The 23,019-nt window shown below is 42.1% G+C and overlaps 2 protein-coding genes across 2 annotated transcripts; both read left to right on the plus strand.

The window, feature by feature from the left end:
• Nucleotides 1-5,186: 5,186 nt before the first annotated feature.
• LOC310984943 (small glutamine-rich tetratricopeptide repeat-containing protein alpha-like) lies at nt 5,187-16,753 on the plus strand. Its single transcript, XM_083970324.1, has 11 exons — nt 5,187-5,333; nt 6,218-6,321; nt 7,058-7,154; nt 7,965-8,064; nt 8,151-8,255; nt 11,046-11,181; nt 11,292-11,354; nt 12,787-12,824; nt 13,593-13,835; nt 15,033-15,155; nt 16,111-16,753. Exons 1-10 carry the CDS (start codon nt 5,234-5,236, stop codon nt 15,142-15,144), a joined length of 1,098 nt encoding a protein of 365 aa, XP_083826450.1. The 5' UTR covers nt 5,187-5,233; the 3' UTR covers nt 15,145-15,155; nt 16,111-16,753.
• Nucleotides 16,754-18,624: 1,871 nt separating this feature from the next.
• LOC310984947 (zinc transporter ZIP3-like) lies at nt 18,625-23,019 on the plus strand. Its single transcript, XM_083970329.1, has 3 exons — nt 18,625-18,676; nt 20,468-20,731; nt 22,191-23,019. The coding sequence occupies exons 2-3, from the start codon at nt 20,525-20,527 to the stop codon at nt 22,932-22,934; spliced, it is 951 nt and encodes a 316-aa protein (XP_083826455.1). The 5' UTR covers nt 18,625-18,676; nt 20,468-20,524; the 3' UTR covers nt 22,935-23,019.

Below are 23,019 nucleotides of genomic sequence, written 5' to 3' on the forward strand. Positions count from 1 at the left end.
TTCAGCGTGTGACGACATCTCTTTCTGTAAAAAAAAGAAAAAAGAAAAAAGGTTACAGTCCACATACAGTCCATAATATGGTCCATACACGTAAAACATCAAAGCAACTACGTGTTTCCTGATGACAACAGTGGGTTTGAAAGAAAGTGGCTGAAGTGCTGCTGCTGCTGTTGTCCCAAACAATCAACTACAGAATGTAAGACTTGCTAGTAGTTTATTGTCAACTGGCGATCCACACTAACTGACGTAAACACACATCACACAACACACTGAACACGGTGGTATGAATTTTCTTGATTTTTCAACCCTAAATAATACCTTCAAAATAAATTGGATAAAACAATTTCTTAAAAACCCATCCTCAACATGGAACTTTATCCCAAACTATCTGTTTTCTAAACTTGGTGGCCTTAAATTTGTTTTACTTTGCAACTACAACATTGAAAAGATTCCTTTAAAGCTATCTAATTTCCATAAACAGATGCTTCTTTCTTGGGCCTTAATTTACAAGCACAATTTCTCACCTCACAGATACTACATCTGGAACAAATACAAACGTAAAACTTTATTTTTTGAAAACTGGTTTGACCATGGTATCTATTTAGTCAAGCAGCTTCTCAACTCTAATGGTTTCTTATTGTCTTAGGTACTCTGATTTTCTCAACAAGTACAGTATTCCATTTTCTCCAAAGGAATATGCTGTTGTTTTTGACGCTATTCCGGCTGGTGTTATTATGCTACTTAGAAGCTCCATTACATCTGAACTGTCCCTTTTGGAGTTGGACCCTGCTGTCACTACTGTTGGTCAGATCTGTTTCTCTACTAAGAAAAGTAATAACAACTGTAATATACGTGCCTTATTTCAAAAGGACTTAATCTCTGTTCCAAATGTAATTTCTCACTGGAATAACTTTACTCCAGACTTGAACTGGAAAAAAAAATATGGTGCCTTCCCTCTAAATTTCTGATTATAAATAAGATTAAAGAAGTTTCTTTTAAAATGATCCATAGATTTTATCCCTGCAAACTATTTTTACGTAGACACAAAAAAGACATTGATGTGAACTGTTCATTCTGCAAACAATGTGAAGAAGATCTTTATCATCTGTTCTGGTCCTGCCCCTTTTCATCTGCTTTCTGGCAAGATATTTGTACTTTTATTTCTCAGAATATCTTGTCTGGTGTGTCTCTTACATATGTGAATGTGCTGTTTGGGTTCCACTCTTATCCTGCTAATAACAAAGATCATTATTACATCATCAACCTGCTTGTTCTACTTGCAAAATACCACATACACAAATCCAAATTCGCTAATCACAATCCATTGTTTTTAATTTTTGAGAAGGAACTCAAACAATAACTATTCAATATTCATCAAACAAAAAAGCTATTAAAACCACTGAGTTATGCATTTTATATAATATTTTATTGGATTAATAGCAATGTTTTGTATACTATTTTGAATACTGCGACCCCCTGGCATTGTATTGTTCTTTGTTTTGTATGTTTTACTAAATGTAATACCTGAATTGTCAATAAAATTTGCCTTAAAAAAAAAAAAAAAATACCTACATGGATTTTTGGGCTCCCTGACCTGAAAAAAAAAACAAGGAAAAAGCTAACATAACTTTTATTATCACCCTTATTATTTTAATGGCAAAATTTCATATTCACAAATGTAAGTTCAAAACCTTCCTTTACTGCTTTTAACGGTGAGCTCAAGCAATACATAACCTCCATCAAATTTTCAAACAACCAGAAAGCGATTAAGACTATCAATATATGTGAAAACTTACATATACATATTATATATTTATATATATAAAACATTTTTTGTAAACCTATAAATTCCCCCTGGCGTAAATATAAATGTGCTTTATTAATTGCATTTTACCATGAAAAACTGTTTTTGTATTGTGAAACAAAGTTCTGAATAAAAAAAAAAAAAGTAAACACACATCTGCTGGCGTTGACACTGTTGCCTGGCAACGGTCAGTGTTCCATTTACAAGTGAAAGTGAAACATTTTTGACTATTTTCTGAATTTCTCTGGGACTGACTCTACTAGATACAGTATGTCATTTTTTGCTATGTTGTAGTTACACAAGTCTACTACTGTCTCATACATTTATTCAGCCCCATATATTACACAAAGAGTACAATGTTGATTTATTTCTGAGAAGTCAAATGTTACTGTTGAGCCGCAGGGTGGGGTCAAGTGTAACACCATAGGGTCATGTGTAACACACTACAAAACAACCACAAATAAGAAAATAACTAAAGTTTTATTACAGAAAGTATTAATTCAAAACATTTTCTTATCTTATTAGCTCATGTAAATTTGATAATAATGAGTGGTGTAATGAATTCTAGCTAGTGAGTTCGAAAGCTAGCAATGAATTCTAGCTAACGTTAGCAGTGAAGCGCACTGTTGTTGTCCCTGAGATAACAACAGCTAAACCTCTGCTAGCTACTCCATAGAGTATCTAACTATGTACTAAAACATTGAGTAGGTTTGTTTCATTAAAAACAAGTAAAAACTGCATTGTGATGCAAATTGTCATTGCTGAAAACAGGGTTGTCAAGGTGTTACACTTGACCCCACCCTTGTCAGATAGCACCCCAATGTGCTAGCTAGAAGGCAATGAATCAGATGGCACTCATTTAGGCTGTTAGCTAAGACATCAGGCATCAAAATGATATAACTTGAGGTTCATTGCCTCAAGAACTCAGGACACCAGTTAAAATATACAGCGATTTTGAAAATTACTTTCTTACCCCAAAAACAGTGTTTTCCTGATAAAAACCTGATGGGGATCAGAAAATGGGCTGATTTCTTCCAGGTAGGCAGAGGACCATAGTGAGCATGTGCAGAGTGAATATCATGACTCTAGCTTGTTTCTGACTGGGTGAAAGTGAGGTGTTACATTTGACCCTCCGTTACACTTGACCCCACTCTCCCCTAGTACTGAATGTCTGTTGGGATATCTTTTTTGTTCTTTGGCCACCCTGTTAGGATCACATTGATCAGGTTTTTTTTGTAGCCAATCTTATTGAACTCAACAGAGATGGGTAGGTGGTTGATCATATTTACAGTTTCCAGCTGTCTCAATGTCATCTTTATTACAGTACTCTCTGGTAAGTAAGGTAAAGGTAAAGGTACTTTATAGCCTAGTAGCTACAGTGAAATTCTTTCTCTGCATTTGACCCATCCCTGAGGAGCAGTGGGCAGCCACAGTGCGGCGCCCGGGGACCAACTCCACATGAGCCAGTGCCTTTGTCATGGCTTTCCTGTTCCATTTGTTACTGTATTATGATATACCCAAACACTGACATGTTTTGCTCGGTTTTAAAGTATGGTTTGTTCTGCTTGTAAGATGTGTGTTTTATTGTATTATTTTATTTTTTATTTTATCTAGGCCTATACACACCAAATACTCTAGCTCTGATTTTACTCTGTAGCACTTTGAGATTTGTTTTTATGAAAAGTGCATTAGAAATAAAATGTATTATTATTATTATTATTATTATTATTATTATTATTATTATTATTATTATTATTATTATTATTATTATTATTATCAAAACAAGACCATAACAAAAAATACACGGGGTTATCCAGAGCATAGATATGTTATATCTATCGCTCTGGGGTTATCGTTTAAAAAAAAAAAAAGTTTCTGGTGTTTTCTGGGTTTTTCGCTGACGTCAATCGCATGATGCCGTCTTCCCGCGACGTCACAATTCCGCGACAACGACGAGCCGAAGGTAACTGGCGGCTAGCTGACCAGCTGGCTACAACAACCAACCACTCGGGACAGCGGAGATATAAACGTGAAGTCAAACCTCCTCATCCAGGGCTCATCGACACCGGTAAACGCAACTGGTAGAGGAGAGAAACCCCCGCTAGAGTGTTTATTTCCATGTGTTAGATGTGAAAGTGTGACAGTTTTCCTGTTAAAAAAAGAAAACGGCAGCGTCAGTGGGAAGTGACATGAGAGCTAAGTGAGTTAGCCGCGTTAGCATCACGCCGCTGTGTGGCTGACGTCACGAAGAGCTTCTTTAAAAACTCCTGACAGAAAATAAAGATTTGGTTTCTGAGCAGAACAAAAGTGTCCCGGTGAAATAACCTTTAATTCGGCCTGAGTGACGTCCAACTGTGTGACTCTGATATTGATCAAACCGCCGGTGTTAAGCAGCTACATTAAAGGGATAGTTCAACATTCAGTCAGAGCCTCCTCTCACCATAATCCTCCCTATAGTCATAGCAGTAGGTTCATTACCTTTGATTATCGGTGCATGTTGTTTTGAGATCGGCGGGGCAGAGACGTGAGCTGCTCAGTGAACGGTGACAGGTCCTCTGTCCCTCATCAAATACACAATCCAACAACTCCACAAAGCTCTGGTGGACAAGTTGTGACCTGCACATTCACCACGCTATGAAATAATCATGTAACAAGTTGTTTTAGAGGCAAATGCAGCCGGAACTACATTCCAGATCGCATGAGGCGGAGGGATTTCAAAAGCGAAAGTAGTTCTTCTGAGTATTTGCCTCATGTGTCATAATGTCACATGGTTATCTCATAGCGTGGTGAATGTGCAGGTCACAACTTTTGACTGTACCGTTCACTGAGCAGCTCACGTCTCTGCCCCGCCGATCTCAAAACAACATGCACCGATCATTAAAGGTAACGAACCTACTGCTATGACTATAGGGGTTATGGTGAGATGAGGATCTGACTAAATGTTGAGCTATCCCTTTAATAACAACTAGTATTGTATTACTCAGACTGGTCTTGAGACACGTTTTCAAAGTCTTTTTTCTCATGACCACAGCTGCAGTGACGTCTTTTCTTCTTTTTTTCTACCACAAATGGCTCTCTGTCGCTGGCTCACTTTAAGATAATTAAAATAATTGTACTAAAGTATCTGCTTGTTGTGTAACCGCCTGCAAAGCTCGGTGTCGCCAGTGGGAGGAGACTTCAGCTCAGCTGTGTTCTTCTGTTCAATACAAACTTTGTCTTCACCAAACAAACCTGAACATTGAACACGTTGATGTGATTCACCATCTTATGAATGAATAAACAAAACAACTAACTGTGATTGTGGTTGTCGTTGCTCTTCTCCGCAGGGTCTCACACACTCTTTCCCCTCAGTCGACACACACACACACACACACACACACACACACACACACACACACACACACAGAGGTCTGAGCCTCCGTCGTCACCATGACAGACAACAAGCGTCTCGCCTACTCCATCATCCAGTTCCTCCACGACCAGCTGCAGTCGGGGAACCTGACCTCAGGAGCCGCGGAGAGTCTGGAGGGTGAGTGACACGACACGATGAGGCTGTTTGTTTGTTTGTGTTGTTGCTGTTGAGGTCTGTTAAAGGGATAGTTCAACATTTTGGCAAATTGGCCCATTGCCATAATCCCTATAGTCATAGCAGTAGGTTTGTTACCTTTAATTGTCGGTGCAAGCTGTTTTTAGAACGGCGGAGCAGAGCCGTGAGCTGCTCAGAGCTACGCTACGGAGGCTCATTATGGGATTTCTTGGTTTCCCTCATCAAACTCATCAAATACACAATCCAACAACTCCACAACGCTCTGGTGGACAAGTTGTGACCTGCACATTCACCACACTATGAGATAATAACAGAACGTTACGAAACTGAGCTGTTTTCAAGGTAAATACAGAGACTGCTTGATGAAGAACTGTCCCTGAAGGCAACACGCATCAGCTGTTTTGCATGAATTTCCCTCTAAAACAACTCTGTCTGGTAACGTTGTGTTATTATCTCCTAGCGTGGTGAATGTGCAGGTCACAACTTGTCCACCAGAGCGTTGTGGAGTTGTTGGATTGTGTATTTGATGAGTTTGATGAGGGAAACCAAGAAATCCCATGAGCCTCCGTAGCGTAGCTCTGAGCAGCTCACGGCTCTGCTCCGCCGTTCTAAAAATAGCTTGCACCAACAATTAAAGGTAACGAACCTACTGCTATGACTATAGGGATTATGGCAATGGGCCAATTTGCCAAAAATGTTGAACTATCCCTTTAAGACGGAGGTTGTTTTACAAGATACAAGTAAAGAGTGTGTGTGTGTGTGTGTGTGTGTGTGTGTGTGTGTGTGTGTGTGTGTGTGTGTGTGTGTGTGTGTGTGTGTGTGTGTGTGTGTGTGTGTGTGTGTGTGTGTGTGTGTGTGTGTTGCAGTGGCGGTTCAGTGTTTGGAGACGGCGTTCGACGTGTCGACAGACGACCAGACTCTGGCCGTTCCCATGACGTTACCTGAGATCTTCGCCTCAGCTACAGCTCAGGTGAGACAGACACTGTTAGAGAAGATGACACGATGTCATGCTGGTGATGATGTCATGGTGTTTTAGTTTAGTTTAGTTTGTTAAGTTTATTTGTATCAGGGACAATGTACAAAATAACATTAGTCTCGAGATGAGAAGAGATGCTGTAGCGGATTTAGTTTACTAGCTACTTTCCATCCGTATAGTCCCTGGGCAGGTGAGTAAAAACAATAGAAATGTAAGAATTATCAGTTTACATAGCGTTCTAAACATCCATACACATATGCATATACACCCTCTCACACATCACAAACACTCAGAACATAGGCCTATTTCATATCAGAAAGAAACATACAGTTATTAAAATACTTCACACTTTGCCAAGGTTAAAAATAATTTCAGCTCATGATTAATGCTGACATGACTGATTTCTTAGGATCCATTGTTTGACTTCCCGGGAGAAAACATTGAAGTCTGTACAAAGTTTCAGATTAGTTGGAAGATTGTTCCATGATTTGACAGATTTAAAAGAGAAGGCAGATTGAGCAAAGGCAGAGCTACGCTTAGGAATATTACTTCTCCACTTGAGACAGATCTTAAAGCTCTGGTGGAATGCTCAGAGCAGAGTTTAACAAAGGTTTTCAATGGGGGAGGGGCAACATTATGAATTATTTTGTACACTAATGGTGATGATGTCATGGTGATGATGTCATGGTGGTCTGAGTCTCTGTGTTTGTTTGCTCTGCCTCTGTTGCAGCTTCCAGCTCAGTCACAGGTTAACAACAACGACACCTCCAACTCCAACTCCGTCAGCGAGGAGCAGAGAGCAGAGGCAGAGAGGCTGAAGACCGACGGTAGGAGGAGGAGGGGGAGGAGGAGGGGGAGGAGGAGGAGGGGGAGGAGGAGGGAGTAGGAGGAGGAGAAGTAAGAAGTAAGAAGGGAAGAGGATGGAGGAAAGAGAAGGAAAGGAGAAGGGACGAAGGAAGAGTTCAAGGTTCAATTTATTTCATGTCCCAAAGGGCGATTCGTGTTGCAGCTCATAGGATCACATGAAAGTAAAAACATAAAACACAGGAAACACATAGTGACATAAACACGCATCAGAATAAATAACAATATAAATAGTATAAATGTGCACTGACTGTAAGAAATATAAAATATAAGAAGTAACGTTATTCTCGTTAAGAGTTCACTGAGGAGGAGAGAGAGGGAGGGAGGGAGGGAGGAAGGGAGAAGTAAGGAGGCAGAGAGGAGGAAGAAGGAATGGAGGAGGAAAAGGGAGAGGAAGGGAGTGGGAGGGAGGGAGGACGAGTTCACTGAGGAGGAGGAGGGAGAGAAAAGGGAGAGAGGTAGGAGGAGGAGGAAGAAAGAATGGAGGAAAAGGAGGAAGGAAAAGTAAGGAGGGAGGAGGAACAGGGAGAGGAAGGAAGGGAGGGAGAAGAGGGGGGAGGAGGAGAAGGGAGGAAGGGAGAAGTAAGGAGGAAGAGGGAGGAGGAAGAAGAGCTCAGTGAGGAGGACAAAGAGGAGAAGGAGGGAGGGAGGAAGAAGGAATGGAGGAGAAGTAAGGAGGGAGGGAGAGAAAAAGGAGAGAGAGGGGGAGGAGGAGAAAAAAGAGAGAAAGAGAGAGAGGGCTCCACACCTAAACTCTGTGATTTCTTCTTCAGGTAACGACCAGATGAAGGTAGAAAACTTCTCAGCAGCTGTAGAGTTTTACTCCAAGGCGATCACCCTCAACCCCCAGAACGCCGTCTACTACTGCAACAGGTGGGAGGGGGCGTGGCCTCTGACGCCGTGATGATGTCATAGTGTTGTTGTTGTTGTTGTTGACATTGTGTGTGTGTGTCCTTTAGAGCGGCGGCCTACAGTAAACTGGGGAACTACGCGGGCGCGGTGCAGGACTGTGAACAGGCCATCAGCATCGACCCCAACTACAGCAAAGCCTACGGACGCATGGGGTGAGGACCACTGCTGCTGCCGCTGCATTCAGGGAATCAGACCTGCGATCACAGCAGCAGCTGAGACACACACACATACACACACACACACATTGACACAGTCTTCTTCTTTATTTTGGCGTCATTCAGCTTTAAATCGTCTCGGCTGCAGCTGCTCCGATATAATTTTTTTTGCTGTCACTATGACATCATCAACTCAGTAGGTCACATGACACGGCAGCGAGTGTGTGAGGAACTACAGCTGTGTCCCAATTCAGGGGCTGCAGCCTTCGGAGGGTGCATTTGAAGGCCGATTACGTCACAGCGCTGTGTGAAGGCTCCTCCAAATGCGTCCTCCTTTCCCCTGCATTCGGAGGATGCACCGCAGCCTCCCGTATCCCAAGGTGGTTTGCGCACCGTTGTTGTTATTAGCAACCTAGCCTGTTAGCTACAGGTCAGCTATCGAACGGTAGCAGCTCTGTGCTGTAGCCACGGTAACCCGGCTCGGAGGCGCAGTCGCCCGCTGAGCTCTGCTCTGGCTGCACAGGTGAGGAGCGGAGGCAAAGCATCTGAGTGACAACTTTTAATAAGAAAGCTATGAAAACACATTACTTGTGCTCTTTATAGCCTACCCCCCTGGCTGCTGTTTGTTTATTAGTATATTAATGATAACTGCCCTTGTATTGATTGAACTTCTTTAAAAAAAAAAAAAAAAGTGAGGAGCAGAGGAGCGGTAGAGCCGTTGCAAGCACCACTTTTAAATGTTTAACGTTCGGCCGCCCGTTGTTTTTGTTCGGATCAGGAAATGCTCTGAAGGCTAGACCGTCCCATCTACCGACCGTTGACGCAGCCCCCGGAGGAGCCTCCGAAGCCGTTGCCTCCGGAGACCGCGTAGGCTGGGTCCTCCGGAGGCTGCAGCCCCTGAATTGGGACACAGCTTACATGTTGAGCTCTCTGGGCCACCGTAGTTCCTCACTCTGGAGAGAGAGACTCAGTACGTTTACATGCAGAGCTTAATCCAGCTTTGCTCAAAATTCAATTTCAGCGTCTAATCAGACTTCTGTCCTTGTCCCAGTTTACACGCAACAGAGAAAATCTACGACTTCAGTCGCAGCAATTCAAGCATGTTTGAGGTTTTTGAGCCGATTCTGGACGCAGTCAGGTAGTGTGTCCTGGTTACCGACCCAACCGCAAACACGTCGCCCACAGCCAATGAAAAAGAGGAGGTGGGATAAATGAAATAGCGTGTGAACTACACGTCGACTCCTCCACAACTTGATCCAGACCCGTTTTTTCTTTTTAATGGATTTCTCACAGCAGAAAGCTGCGCAAACAACAGCAGCAGCAGCGAGCCATATGTTGTCCATGTTTGTTTACACACAATATGTGTTCACATGGCTTGGCCAGTCACAAGTTAACTCAACCAAAGATCCTCTATATACGTTCTAAACCGTCTTTGACTCAACTAACCGCATTTGTGGAAATTACACACTACACTCTTAAACTGTCACTCCCGCAAGAGTTTTTTTTTTTTGCGAGAGTTTGGTGCGTTCAGGTGCCTTCAGTTGGTTTGACAGATCGCGTAGTCTGTGCTTCCTCATCTGGCGGAGTTAAGTGTGTGATCCCCAGTCGTCATAAAAATCATTCCCTCCTCCCTACTCACTATATAGTGAATTCAATATAGTGACTATATAGTGACTCACTGGTCAAATGAAAAAACACTTTTGGACACTACTCCACCGCACAGTTAATGACGTATTACGTTGCGTAATTAAAACGTTCCGACCGCGATTGTAACCGGTGCAGGTACCATGGATACAACCATGGTAACGGCCGGTGTAGAGGAGTAAAGCAATATATTAAGCAGTAATATATATATATATATTTAAGCATCAAAGATGTTCAATCAAACCCACATAGTTTGAAACAACATTCAAAACACACACAGCCAGTGTCACAACTAAGGATAAAGTCCGCTAGCTTAATGCTAACGTTAATGTAAAACCCCATAGACGGGCTAACATAAATTAGCCTCGCTATCCAGAGTCTGTGGTCAGTTTATAACACTTGTTAGGAAATTTGCTCCGACGTTTGTTGTGGGAGTCTGTTGAAGCCGCGACCGGACAACTCTGGCAGCCTGGACACATTTATTGAGGCTGCTGCACTACTGCATTTATTTGGTAGCTATGGCTACACCGGTCGCTCTGGGCTGGTGTGGTAACGGCGATCCGTGACCGCAATGCATGATGGGATATCTTGCTCCGGTTAGTGACCATCGGATGCTCACTACATTTCGCGGTGAATTGTGGGATAGATTCAGTCACTATATAGTGAACATTAATAATCACTAAACATTCGGACACCACTACAACATGGCCTGGTCACTATATAGAGAGTAGGGGGTGATTTCGGACACAGCCCTAGTCTTTTCTAAATCGGCAACAACTCTGAAAATCGCGCAGTGTCCCCAGATTAAGGTAGTCGATAGTTGGAGAACTCCAATATTAGTCGGACTAACGCGTTTACATGCACTCAGTTGTCCAGTTATAGTCGGATTGAGGCAATAATTAGATTTTTCAAGTGTCATGTAAACGTACTGAGTGATGAACAGAGAGAGAGAGAGAGAGAGAGCCCTAACCCTCAGGTGACTCCTCCAGGCCACCGTAGCTCAGCCTGTTTCTGTCTCAGTGTTTAGACCTGAAGAAGCTGCTCTGAGACGTTTCCAGCCTCTGAATAACTGATACTGTAACTGTCTGAGTCTCCTGATGATGATGTTGTTGTTTGTTTGTTTGTTTGTTGTTGTTGTGTCAGCCTGGCCCTGGCGAGTCTCAACAAACACACAGAAGCAGCCAGTTACTATAAAAAAGCTCTGGAGCTCGACCCCGACAATGACACGTACAAGACCAACCTGAAGATCGCAGAGGAGAAGATGGAGACGTCCAGTCCAGTAAGAACACACACACTCTGTCCCTGTGTGTGTGTGTGTGTGTGTGTGTGTGTGTGTGTGTGTGTGTGTGTGTTGTGTGTGTTCACTGACTCCTCTCTCTCTCCTCTCAGACAGCCGGGATGGGCGGAGTCGACCTGGCAGGTTTGCTCAGTAACCCCGGCTTCATGAACATGGTGAGAACTCTGCACACCTACACACACTGTTACACACACACACACACTGACCTCATCCCGTTGCCGTGGATACGATGACTCAGTGACACCTCATGTTCATCTGGACACACTGCCAGGCTGATGAACAGTCTCACACATCATCACAGCTGATGAACTTGATTTATCGTCAACTGAGTGAAGTGTCACGGCTTCTTCCTGTATCTGGCCCTTCAAATTAAAAGCCCTCTAGCCTTTTCATACACAGTTAGGTCATGTATCAGTCCCTCCAGGATTTCGCAAGCCTTTTTATGATTGTTGTGACCTAAAATGCCGGATTTTGCGGCCGGATTTTAAAAAAATTTCGCTTTTGTTGTGATTAAATTGCGGGAGAAATCGAAAATTGAAATTCAAAAAAAAAATAGCAGTTTTGTTCTGAATAATTAATTAAAAATCAAAGGAAAATTGAAAATTATGAAACGTCACAAAATAATGAGGTCCTATTATACAAATATGCAATTTCCACAGCAGTTCTTGTGAGACGTTTGCCTGCATCTTCACATCCAAAACAAGGAAGTGAATTTGGTGGCGTATGTATGTTACGTTTGCGTGAGCACTGCTATGATTGGTGGAACTCACGGAAAGCAACGATGATTGGTTGCGGTGATCGCACATAATTTGTGCAGATTGGTTGAATTTGTGTTAAATGTTGCGATCGCGACACCGCAAATTCCTGGAGGGATATATAGATTTTGACTTAAAGGGTAACTAGCGTTTTTTACAATCTGGACCTTATTTCTAGCATAAAATCCGATCATTTCCTCCCCCAGATAACTTTGGTGTCATTACAAGTGGTTGTGATGAAATGAGCTCCAGCCGAGAGCCGCGTATATCCGTATAATGGAGTCTACAGGGCAGCAGAATGCAGCCTCTAAATAACACATTATCTGCAGAGAAACTCCTTCATTTCACCAATATTTACTTCTGATAGGCTAGTGCTATTCCCTTCTGAGTCCGGGGTTAGCTGTTATCAACATCCGGGGTCTGTAGGTTGACCTACTGACCTCTGACCTGGATGATGTCATCTCCGACCGCTGAACAAGTTTGTCTGCAGATAATGTGTTGTTACTTGAATTATACGGATATACGCGGCTCTCGGCTGGATCGTGTTCCGTCGGAACGACTCGGAATGACACCAAAGTTATCAGGGTGAGTAAATGATCGTATTTTATGCTAGAAATAAGGTCCAGATTGTAAAAAAAAAACAGCAATTCACCTTCAATCACGGCTCCAAACTTTTGTTTTTTTTTGTTTTGTTTTTCTCCGACCAATCAACCAATAACATTAAGGTTGACTAATTGTGGGCAGCCCAGTGTGGTGATGATGATGATGATGATGATGATGATGATGATGATGATGATGATGATGATCTGACTGTGACTCTGTGTCTCCTCAGGCGTCGTCGCTCATGAACAATCCTCAGGTGCAGCAGCTGTAAGTCGCCTCCTCCCTCCTTCTTTCTTTCTTGGGGCCTGTCCCAATTTGCACTTGATCACACTTACACACTTGGCCACTTGGCGTGTGCGTTCATGTTCTTAGTGTCAGTGCTCAGTGTGTCCCGTTTCTCCAACGACTGAAAGTGCAGCGCGCTTGATTTGCACTTTACCCACATTTAAGGTAAGACTGCATCCCAGCGGTATTTGGCCAAGTATAACTCCCACAATGCACCACGGTGAAGTCCGCCGTCACCGGGAGCCACAAGCCCATTTAGGAAATGCGATTGAATTAATTTCAATAAAATGAAATTAACTTTCTATCTCATAATTTTATATTCATCATTTTTTTTTCGTTTTTCTTGTTTGTTTTACTTACTTATGGAGTTGGGTTTACACATTTATGATCTGAATCTTGCACAAAGAGACACTTTAGGAGTAGATGAGACTGATCCAGCAGCACTGTTTATTAAAACTGTTGCTGTGCTGTGTGTGTGTGTGTCGTAGTTGTGCTACTGTGCGCAACGGCACAGGCTGCACTTGTCAAGTGTGTCCCAATTGCTTTTAAATGTCCCCCCACACGCTTGGCCACTTAATTCATGCTGCACACTATGTGCAAATGTACGTTCCACCAGCAAATCTTCACCAAAGTGTGTGTGCGTAACGAAACGCACTGAGCAAAGTGTGGACAAATGGCACAGGCTCTTTCTCTTCTTCCTCGCTGCTTTCTTAAAGTTCACTTCCTGTCCTCTTCTCCTCCTCCTCCCAGGATGTCGGGGATGATGTCGGGAGCGTACGGAGGGATGGGCGGTGGAGGTCCCGGAGCTGGACCAGGACTAGGAGCAGCAGCAGCAGCAGCGGCAGCAGCAGCAGCAGGAGGAGCTGGAACAGGAGCAGCAGCAGGACCTGGCCCCGGGGCGGGGGCAGCAACAGCAGCGGCGGCGGCAGCAGCGGGGGCCGGGGCCGGACCTGGAGGAGCTGGAGGCGGAGATCTGTCAGGACTGATCCAGGCGTACGTATTTAAGAAACATGTAAAGTCACTTTTTAGACTTAAAGCCTGTGGAAACCTGACTTTAAATCTAAAAATGCTTATATTATATTATTATTATTATTATTATTATTAGTTTATTTAGGGGACATTGTGCAATGACATTAATCATTTACAGAAAATGAGAAGATGGTTGCACCAGATTTAGCTCACAGCTAATTTCCATCTGCAGTCGCAACATGTAACATATAACAAACAGACAAGAAACGCAGACCACAAACTACTATACATATTACTACTACTATTACTATTACTATTACTATTACTATACAATATACTAGTCTATGTGTCCTAGTGTCATTCCATGTGCTGTGTGTTGTCTTCCTTGTTTTAATTACATGTTGTCTACCATCTCACAGGACCACAATGGAAACAAGCCTTTTGGCTTTATTGTGTTTTAATCCTTTTGAACACTTGTTTAACGTTGTTCAATAAAGTTTTCAATTCAATTCAATTCAATACAAGAGTGATACACAAATAGACAGTAGACAGCACATAGACAATACAAAAAAACAACAGTTTCCACATCTAAAAAGACCAGATCAAGTGCAACACACCTGAGAGAGGTGTACCCTATCCTATATGATCAGTGGAGAGAAAAGCTAAGTCTTACTTAAGATATATAAAACATTTTAGAATTCCATAGTTCATATTCCATAACATTTTAAGATAATCTCATGGATTGGGTGCATTGAGAAATACTAAGATACATTTTTTTAAGAGACTAACTGAGTAACAAGTGCCCTGCTTTTAAACGTGCTGGCAACTTTGGTTCTCCAGTAGCCATTGTTTTAGATTATGAGAGAAATTTAAATAGTTTGATCTGCTTTTCAGGGTTTCAGGCAGCTTGTTCCATTCTCTGATGGCTGTCCATGAAAAGGCAGATTGTGCAAAGGAGGAGTGTCGCATATCAAAGTCCAGTGTCTCATTAAGCATCCACAAAAGTCTGAGTGACAATAACTATTCATAACTATCAGAAAACCTGTTTAAAAAACAGCTCATTTTGCTGTTTAAGCCACTGGTCAGGACAGTGTGGGCGTGGCAGATTACGCTCTGATTGACAGCTCCCTCGTCACTTCAAACAATGTCATAGCAACACGTCAATGGCGACCGTTAGAAAAAAAGGGGGATGTTGACGGGTGTCGTTGTTCTGTGTTGCAGAGGTCAACAGTTTGCGCAGCAGATGCAGCAGCAGAACCCCGAGCTCATCGAACAGCTGAGGAGTCAGATCCGCAACCGAACGCCCAGCGCCGGCAACGAGGAGCAGCCGTGACGTCACCGACAGTAAAACAACATCCTCATCAATACATCAGCATAATAACTCAGATTCAGAATTACTGTATTCATTTTTTATTATTACACATTTTCTTTGTTACAAACTCTCGAATAGTGAGAGAAATGAACAAAAAAAACAGAATAAAATAAGATAAAATAGAATAAGAATAAAAAAAGCTGTTTTTTTAAATAATTTTTTCAGTGTTTATGAGTAATTAATATTTTTTCAGAGTCTTTTTTTTTTTACTTCAACTTTACGAGAATTCAAAATCAAGTAACATGTAACCGCTGCGGTCAAGCTTCCACTTCATCATGGATCTACCCATTGTTTTGTGCTACATGTTTATAGTTTTGTGCTACATGTTTATACTACAGTAAGACCGTGTAAGGACTAATTTCAAAATAAAGGTGCTACATCAGACTGCTCTCTCTCTGAGGAGGTGTTCTGTAATAACAGGTTGGCTCCTTTCAATATCATCATATATCTGAATTTACAGGGCACACAGTGAAAATAAGAAAATTTGTGGGCTTTTACTTTGAAAATCTACATCACTTTGCAAATTATGCAAGTCCATTTTGGAAGGTTACCTTTATTTTGAAATCAGCCCTTACATGTTCTTACTGTATATAAATATAGGCTGCATGTAGCACAAAACAATGGTGGTGTAAGTCATAGATCTAATAGATATTAAACATCCATGATGAAGTGGAGGCTTGACAGCAGCGGTTAATCGTTACTTTCCGGTCATTTTGATGCAGCTCATTTTGAAATCAGAAAAAAATGACTCAGAAAAACCAAAAAAAAAGTGACTGTATATAATAAAACAGGAGAAAGAGAAAAGAGTCGCTAAAAGAAACTGTTGAATCTTCTCTTCCTTCATTTTGACTTTCCTCCTCCTCCTCTGTCATCGTCGTAGTCGTTTTATTTTGGCGGGGGCTGATGTGTGTTTCCTGTGTTTTCCAGGTGGTGCAGGTGTGTGTGGAGGAGACGGACAGAGTGTTTGACCTTTTCTTCTTTCTGATTGGATCGTCAGAACTCGAAGGACTAAAAGGAAGTTTTTTTTTTTTGTTTGTCTGTTTTTTTTTTGTTTTGTTTAGTTTTTTTCCATCACTGAATAATTTCCTGCATGAGAGCGAATCAGGAGCCACGTCACCAAAAAAAAAAAAAGTACCACCACCACGCCCACTTCCTAACGGCGCCGTGGGACAGATGAATTGTTACACACGGACAGAATCAGGATCGAGATGTTTAACAGCTGTAGTGAAGCTGAAATGTCTTCTTTCTTTTTCTCTTAAAAAAAAAACTACACAGTGAAACTTTAAATGCAACATTTGGTCCAGTACCCTGTTTGTGTGAGTGTGTGTGAGAGAGAGTGTGCATGTGTGCGTGCATGTGTGAGTGTGTGTGTGAGGAAATGGGCGGAGCTACGAGGGGGCGGAGCTGTTTGAACCATGTGGAAATTAAATATAAAGCATCTCAACATTTTACACTTCCTGTCGTACGAGTTTTCACTCCTGTCGGTCAAATGTATCGAGGTTCGTTTTCATGAGCAGCAGCTTTAAAATTCACACCGAGAAGACGTCAGATGGATTGAAAAATATATATATATAAATGATAATAATGATGATGATGAATATGATGATGATGTGTTAGAAATGTTTTAAACTATGAAGTGAAGTGAAATCTCTGGTAGACTGAAGTTGTCCGACACCGATGCAGCTCAGGTTCCTTCGATCTGCTCTGAGATGTTTCTGCCCCCGTATGTGTGTGTGTGTATGTGTGTGTGTGTGAGTGAGAGGTCGGCTCATTGATCACACCTAACACCTAACTTCCTGTTGGAGAGAGTGGAGTGATGACTCTCCTGTGGAACTTGTTCAACCTGAACAGAGAAGACAGGAAGGACGGAGGAAACCACATCTATCTGGACCTGAAGGTCGCTGAGACACAGAGACACAGACTGACCGACCGACCGACAGAGAAACTCACAAGAGTGAAGTCACATTTCCTTCAAACAGTATGTGAACAAAGAAAATGAAGAAATAAAAAAATAAAATAAAAACTTTGACACTTAAAAACCTGCTGCTTTTGTTATTTAGATTGAGATTTACTTTATTGTCCCCGAAGGAAATTGTCCAAGTGCCAGACACCACAACACAGCTTCAAATAACACAAGGGAAGGAAAGTGCACAATGCCACAGGTTTACAGCAGATATATGAGTGTAATTGTGCACATGAAGAGCAGAGTGGTCACAATTTTGAACGGATTAAAAGCCTTGATAGCGAAAACAAAAACAAAAGCAATTAAAAAATGTACATCAGAGCAGTGACCGTTATGGGAGGACTGACAGTTTGAAGCGGTTGGCGTTGTATCTGCTGTTTAGCTGATAAAAACATTACTGATAAACACGAAACAAGACAGTGAGACAAAATCTGAGCAAACAAAGGTCAGAATTTATGTAAAGAAATATAAATAATTTGATAAATTAATACATTGTTCTAAATAATAAATGTACACTGCTAAAAAAAATAAAGGGAACACTTAAACAACACATTGTAACTCCAAGAATATCACACCCATGTGAAATCAACCTGGGATGATCATTGTTATGTTATTTTGTTCTCAACACACTCTACTATATATTGAATAACGATTTTAAACTGCAATATTTCATTAATTGAGATCTAAGATGTGTTGTTTAAGTGTTCCCTTTATTTTTTGAGCAGTGCATATAAAGTTAAACCACCATTACTGTTGTTTAGATTCCGCCCCTTCCTTGTACATTTTACAGGACACAAAACTTTTTTTTTTTTAATAATATTTATTTATCATCAAATAACATCACCAATTGAACAAGGAACAAAAAATAAAGCGACAGACATTCCAAGACATGACAAAGGCAAACATTATCGAAACATTTAAAGAACTAATATATAGGCTAGTAGATAAATAATATAAGAAATATAAAGATGATAAAATAATGAGTAAATAAATAAAATAAATAAATATGTCTAATAAAAGAAATAAATTATAAAAAAGACCTTAAAAATTTAAATTAAAGACATAGAACAAGTTATAAAGGCAGACAAGATTACTTCATATAATTTGAATAAAATTCAATCGCTGATATACATTTTTTGTTTGATTCAACATGTGATACAGACTCAAAATATTTTTTTAATTCGACTGAAAATAATGGGAATGATGGGGTTGTATTAGACATTTTGGCTTTATGAATATGGAATTTACCTAGTAATATGAAAAGATTAATTATGTTAAATTTATTATTGTGAGAGGAGGAGCCGAAAATAATAATTTTCTCATCAAAGTGATACCTAACTGTGGTTTTAGCTAAAAGAAAATTTTCCAAATCTTTCTACAGGACACAAAACAGCAACACACTGAACACGCTGCCTACGTCACTAGGAAACTGACCACTCAGGGGCCGCGGAGTGCGTGACGTCATCGCGGAAGTATCTGTGTACACCTGCAGAGAGTCTCTTCCTCTTCTGACGGAGGCCGCCGGGACAGGTAAAAACAACAAAATAAACCCCTTTTATCTACGTGATGTCGGCGGTTTTCTTGTCGCTGTGTCGGTGTGAGCTCGTTTTGGACCCGGAACGACAGAAACGCGAGCGGCTGTTTCCTGGGTGACCGCGACGTTCAGCTGTTAGCTGCCAGGAAGCTAACGGCGGCTAGCCGGTCAAGCTAGCGGCCGTTACCCAGAAACAACAACAACAGAAACCGGAAACGGGGCGACGTTTTATCTTTAAAAACGACCCTAAACTCAAAAGTAAAAGGCGAGAGGTGTGTTTTGTTAAATAAATGTGTCATAAAAATAGAAAAAGAGTGAGAGAAGAAAGTCAAAAAGTTAAAAATGTATTTAATTCAGACGCCTGATGGTGTTTTATTTTGAAGGTTTTGACAGGAAGTGGTCGTTGCAGGCTGCGAGCATAAGATAGAAACGAACAAAACAAACAGTGAAAATTAAACGACAGGGGTTTTCAGCAACGTTTGTACAATGCAGCCACTATTTGTGTGTGTGTGTGCAAACTATTTATTTATTTGTTTTACTTCCGGAATACGCTGCAAAAAAAAAAAAAAGAGTAAAGTTTTGTTGTTGTTCCTGTTCCTGTGTCTGTTTGTTAATTCACTGCTAAAATTCAATAAAAAATGTTGGAAATGAAATTAAACGACAGTTTTAATTTAAACTGTTTGAACGAGTTTAACGTTAATATTGGTTCAAAGGGCGATAGAGTATTTTTTAAAATCGATATCAACATGGACGGCAAGCCAGCAGGGTCAAAATTCTTCTGCTTTATGTTATTATATTATATATTTATTTACCTTTATTTGGAGCATGTAAGGTAGTACAGAAGAAGCTGACAGAAGACAAAGTGAACCATAACCATTATAAATAAATACAATTATGAATAAGTACTTTTTATCATATTATCCTCTAAAAACTTTTGATGGAGTCAGACATATTGTAAACATTAAAGCAGAAGTAAGTGATATATTTGTGTTAATATAAGTCTTAAATAGTTGTATCTTCCGACAGCAATCACTTACATAGAGTGTTTGGTCCGAAACACGGGTCTGTCAGTCCCTCTGCTCTGCTCTGATCCGAGGAGAAAACATTTATCGTATCCTACAGTTTGTATCCAATGAGGAGAGAGAACGGCATGCAGGGCTGTGTGTGCAGCCAAGGGACGCCGTGAATGTGGTGACGTAGGGACGAGGACTGTTATGGTGCGTTCAAGGCAACCCGTAACTCGTGTTTTTCCGACCTGTGAAGTCGTACCAGTTCGATCTGGTACGAGTTCACGGGTCTGAAGTTACGAGTGGCCGTTATAGTGACTTTCACCGGTAAAACAGGTCGGAAAAACACGAGTGGGTTGCCTGGAACGCTACAAAGTCGTAAGTTGTGACTTGAAGCTGTAATTTACGATTTCAAAAGCCTGCCTGGAACGCAGCATTAGCCAAAACGACCGGATCACTCACTTCTGCTTTAATATCGGTTCAAAGTGCGATAGAGTAGTTTTTTTAAATCGATATCAACATGGACGGCAAGCCAGCAGGGTCAAACTTCTTCTGCTTTATGTTATTATTATACACTGCTCAAAAAAAATAAAGGGAACACATTGTTGTTGTTGTTCCCTTTATTTTTTTGATCAATGTAAATCAAAATGATCATCCCAGGTTGATTTCACACAGGTGTGATACAGTATACTTGGAGTTACAATGTGTTGACGGGAACACATTGTAACTAACGGAGTCGGACGTATTGTAAAATTGTGTTGCTGTGTGTGTGTGTGTTAGGATGGCGTGTTCACGTTAGCGCGGCGTGGAGCGCGTGGTGCCGTTGAGTGGGTCGGGATGCAGATCCTGGTGGCGAAGCTGCTCGGCACGCTGGGGCTGTTCGGCCTGATGCTGGCCGGCGTCCTGGTGCCGGTGCGCCTCCTGCTGGTCGACCACGACAAGGCGCTCCGCTACCGGAAGGGGCTGTCGCTAGGCAACTCGTTCGGAGGAGGCGTGTTCCTGGCAACGTGCTTCAACGCTCTGCTGCCGGCCGTCAGGGACAAGGTCACACACACACACACACACACACACACGATGATGTCATTCACGTGACCTAACAGGCGTGTGTAGGGTTGCAAACGGGTGGGAAATTTCCAGAAACTTTCCATGGGAAGTTAAACTGGGGAATTTTGTAAATATTCCAAATTGGAAACTTCCCATGGGAATTATGGGAATTATTGGGAATTAACTGGAAATTGGGGGTAATTTAAACAAATTGTATCATATCTAGGGTTGCAAAGGAGTGGGAAATTTCCAATACATTTCCGGTAAATTTCCATGGTAACTTAAACTGGGGGAATTTTGGAAATTTTCCAATTTGGAAACTTCCGATGGGAAATTTGGGAATTTCTGGGAATTCTTGGGAATTCATGGGAATTAACTGGAAATTGGGGGTAATTTAAACAAACTGTATCATATCTAGGGTTGCAAAGGAGTGGGAAATTTCCAATACATTTCCGGTAAATTTCCAGAAACTTTCCATGGGAAGTTAAACTGGGGAATTTTGGAAATATTCCAAATTGGAAACTTCCGATCGGAAATTTGGGAATTATGGGAATTTCTGGGAATTAACTGGAAATTGGGGGTAATTTAAACAAACTGCATCATATCTAGGGTTGCAAAGGAGCGGAACATTTCCAATAAATTTCCAGAAACTTTCCATGGGAAGTTAAGCTGGGGAATTTTGGAAACTTCCGATGGGAAATTTGGGAATTATGGGAATTTCTGGGAATTATTGGGAATTAACTGGACATTGGGGGTAATTTAAACAAACTGTATCATATCAAGGGTTGCAAAGGGGCGGAAAATTTCCAGTTAATTCCCAGAAACATTCCATGGGAAGTTAAGTTGAGGAATTTTGGAAATATTCCAAATTGGAAACTTTCCATGGGAATTATGGGAATTTCTTGGAATTATTGAGAATTTCTGGGAATTAACTGGAAATTGGGGGTAATTTAAACAAACTGTATCATATCTAGGGTTGCAAAGGGTCGGAAAATTTCCAGTAAATTTCCAGAAACTTTCCATGGGAAGTTAAACTGGGGAATTTGGGAAATTTTCCAATTTCCGATGGGAATTTGGGTAATTATGGGAATTTATGGGAATTATTGAGAATTTATGGGAATTAACTGGAAATTGGAGGTAATTTAAACAAACTGTATCATATCAAGGGTTGCAAAGGGGCGGACAATTTCCAGTAAATTTCCGGAAAATTTCCAGAAACTTTCCATGGGAAGTCAAGCTGGGGAATTTTGGAAATATTCTGGAAATTGGGAGTAATTTAAACAAACTGTATCATTTCCAAACATAAATGTAAATATTTAGTTTTGTCATAAGCAGACATCCATGCAAAATAATACAATTAAAAAACATGATTTATTCCCATTTATTCCGATGGAAAGTGTCCAACTTTGGAAAATTCCCAGAATTTTGCAACCCTAGACCGTGTGTGTGTTCCCTCCAGGTGGGCGCGGTCTTGGCGCAGCTGGCGGTGAGCAGCGACTACCCGGTGGCGGAGACGATGATGATGGTCGGCTTCTTCCTCACGGTGTTCGTGGAGCAGCTGGTTCTGACCTTCAGGAAGGAGAAACCCGCCTTCATCACCTTGGAAACCTTCAACGCCGCCGCCGGTGGCTCCGAGGCCGGCAGCGACTCCGAGTACGACACGCCGTTCATCGGCTCGGCGAGCAGCAGCGGCGGCGGTCGCCACGGTCACCATCACCACGGACACCTGAGCGTGGGCGAGCTGGCGGGCGCGGCGCCGCTGCGTCTCGCCGGCCTCGTCCTGGCGCTGTCGGCTCACTCCGTGTTCGAGGGTTTGGCGCTCGGCCTGCAGGACGACGGCGCCAAGCTGGGCGGCCTCTTCCTGGGCGTCGCCGTGCACGAGACGCTCGCCGCCGTGGCGCTCGGCGTGAGCGTGGCCAAGGCGTCGCTGGGCATGCGCGACGCGGCGAAGCTGGGCGTGACGGTCAGCCTCATGATCCCGCTGGGCGTGGCGGTCGGCGCCGGCATCGAGTCGGCGCAGACGCTGGCGGGCGGCGTGGTGTCCGTGGTGCTGCAGGGCTTCGCCGCCGGCACCTTCCTCTTCGTCACCTTCTTCGAGATCCTGACGCCCGAGCTGGACGACAAGCGCGACCGCCTCCTCAAGGTGCTCTTCCTCGTGCTGGGCTACGCCACGCTCGCCGCGCTCGTCCTCATCAAGTGGTGACGATGCGACAGGAAGGAAGCGACTCAGCAGAACCAAAGGAAAACTCTTTTTCAAGAAGGAAACAGCTGCGAGAGGCAGAAACATC

The sequence above is a fragment of the Trachurus trachurus genome (genome assembly GCF_905171665.1).
Source record: "Trachurus trachurus genome assembly, chromosome: 4".
Lineage (NCBI taxonomy): Eukaryota > Metazoa > Chordata > Actinopteri > Carangiformes > Carangidae > Trachurus > Trachurus trachurus.

Coding starts and splice junctions, on each gene's coding strand:
- LOC310984943 (XM_083970324.1), top strand. CDS start 5,234: ATGACAGACAACAAGCGTCTCGCCTACTCCATCATCCAGTTCCTCCAC. Junction 7,155..7,964: donor AGAGAGGCTGAAGACCGACG/GTAGGAGGAGGA, acceptor TTTCTTCTTCAG/GTAACGACCAGATGAAGGTA. Junction 11,355..12,786: donor ACCCCGGCTTCATGAACATG/GTGAGAACTCTG, acceptor GTGTCTCCTCAG/GCGTCGTCGCTCATGAACAA.
- LOC310984947 (XM_083970329.1), top strand. CDS start 20,525: ATGCAGATCCTGGTGGCGAAGCTGCTCGGCACGCTGGGGCTGTTCGGC. Junction 20,732..22,190: donor TGCCGGCCGTCAGGGACAAG/GTCACACACACA, acceptor TGTTCCCTCCAG/GTGGGCGCGGTCTTGGCGCA.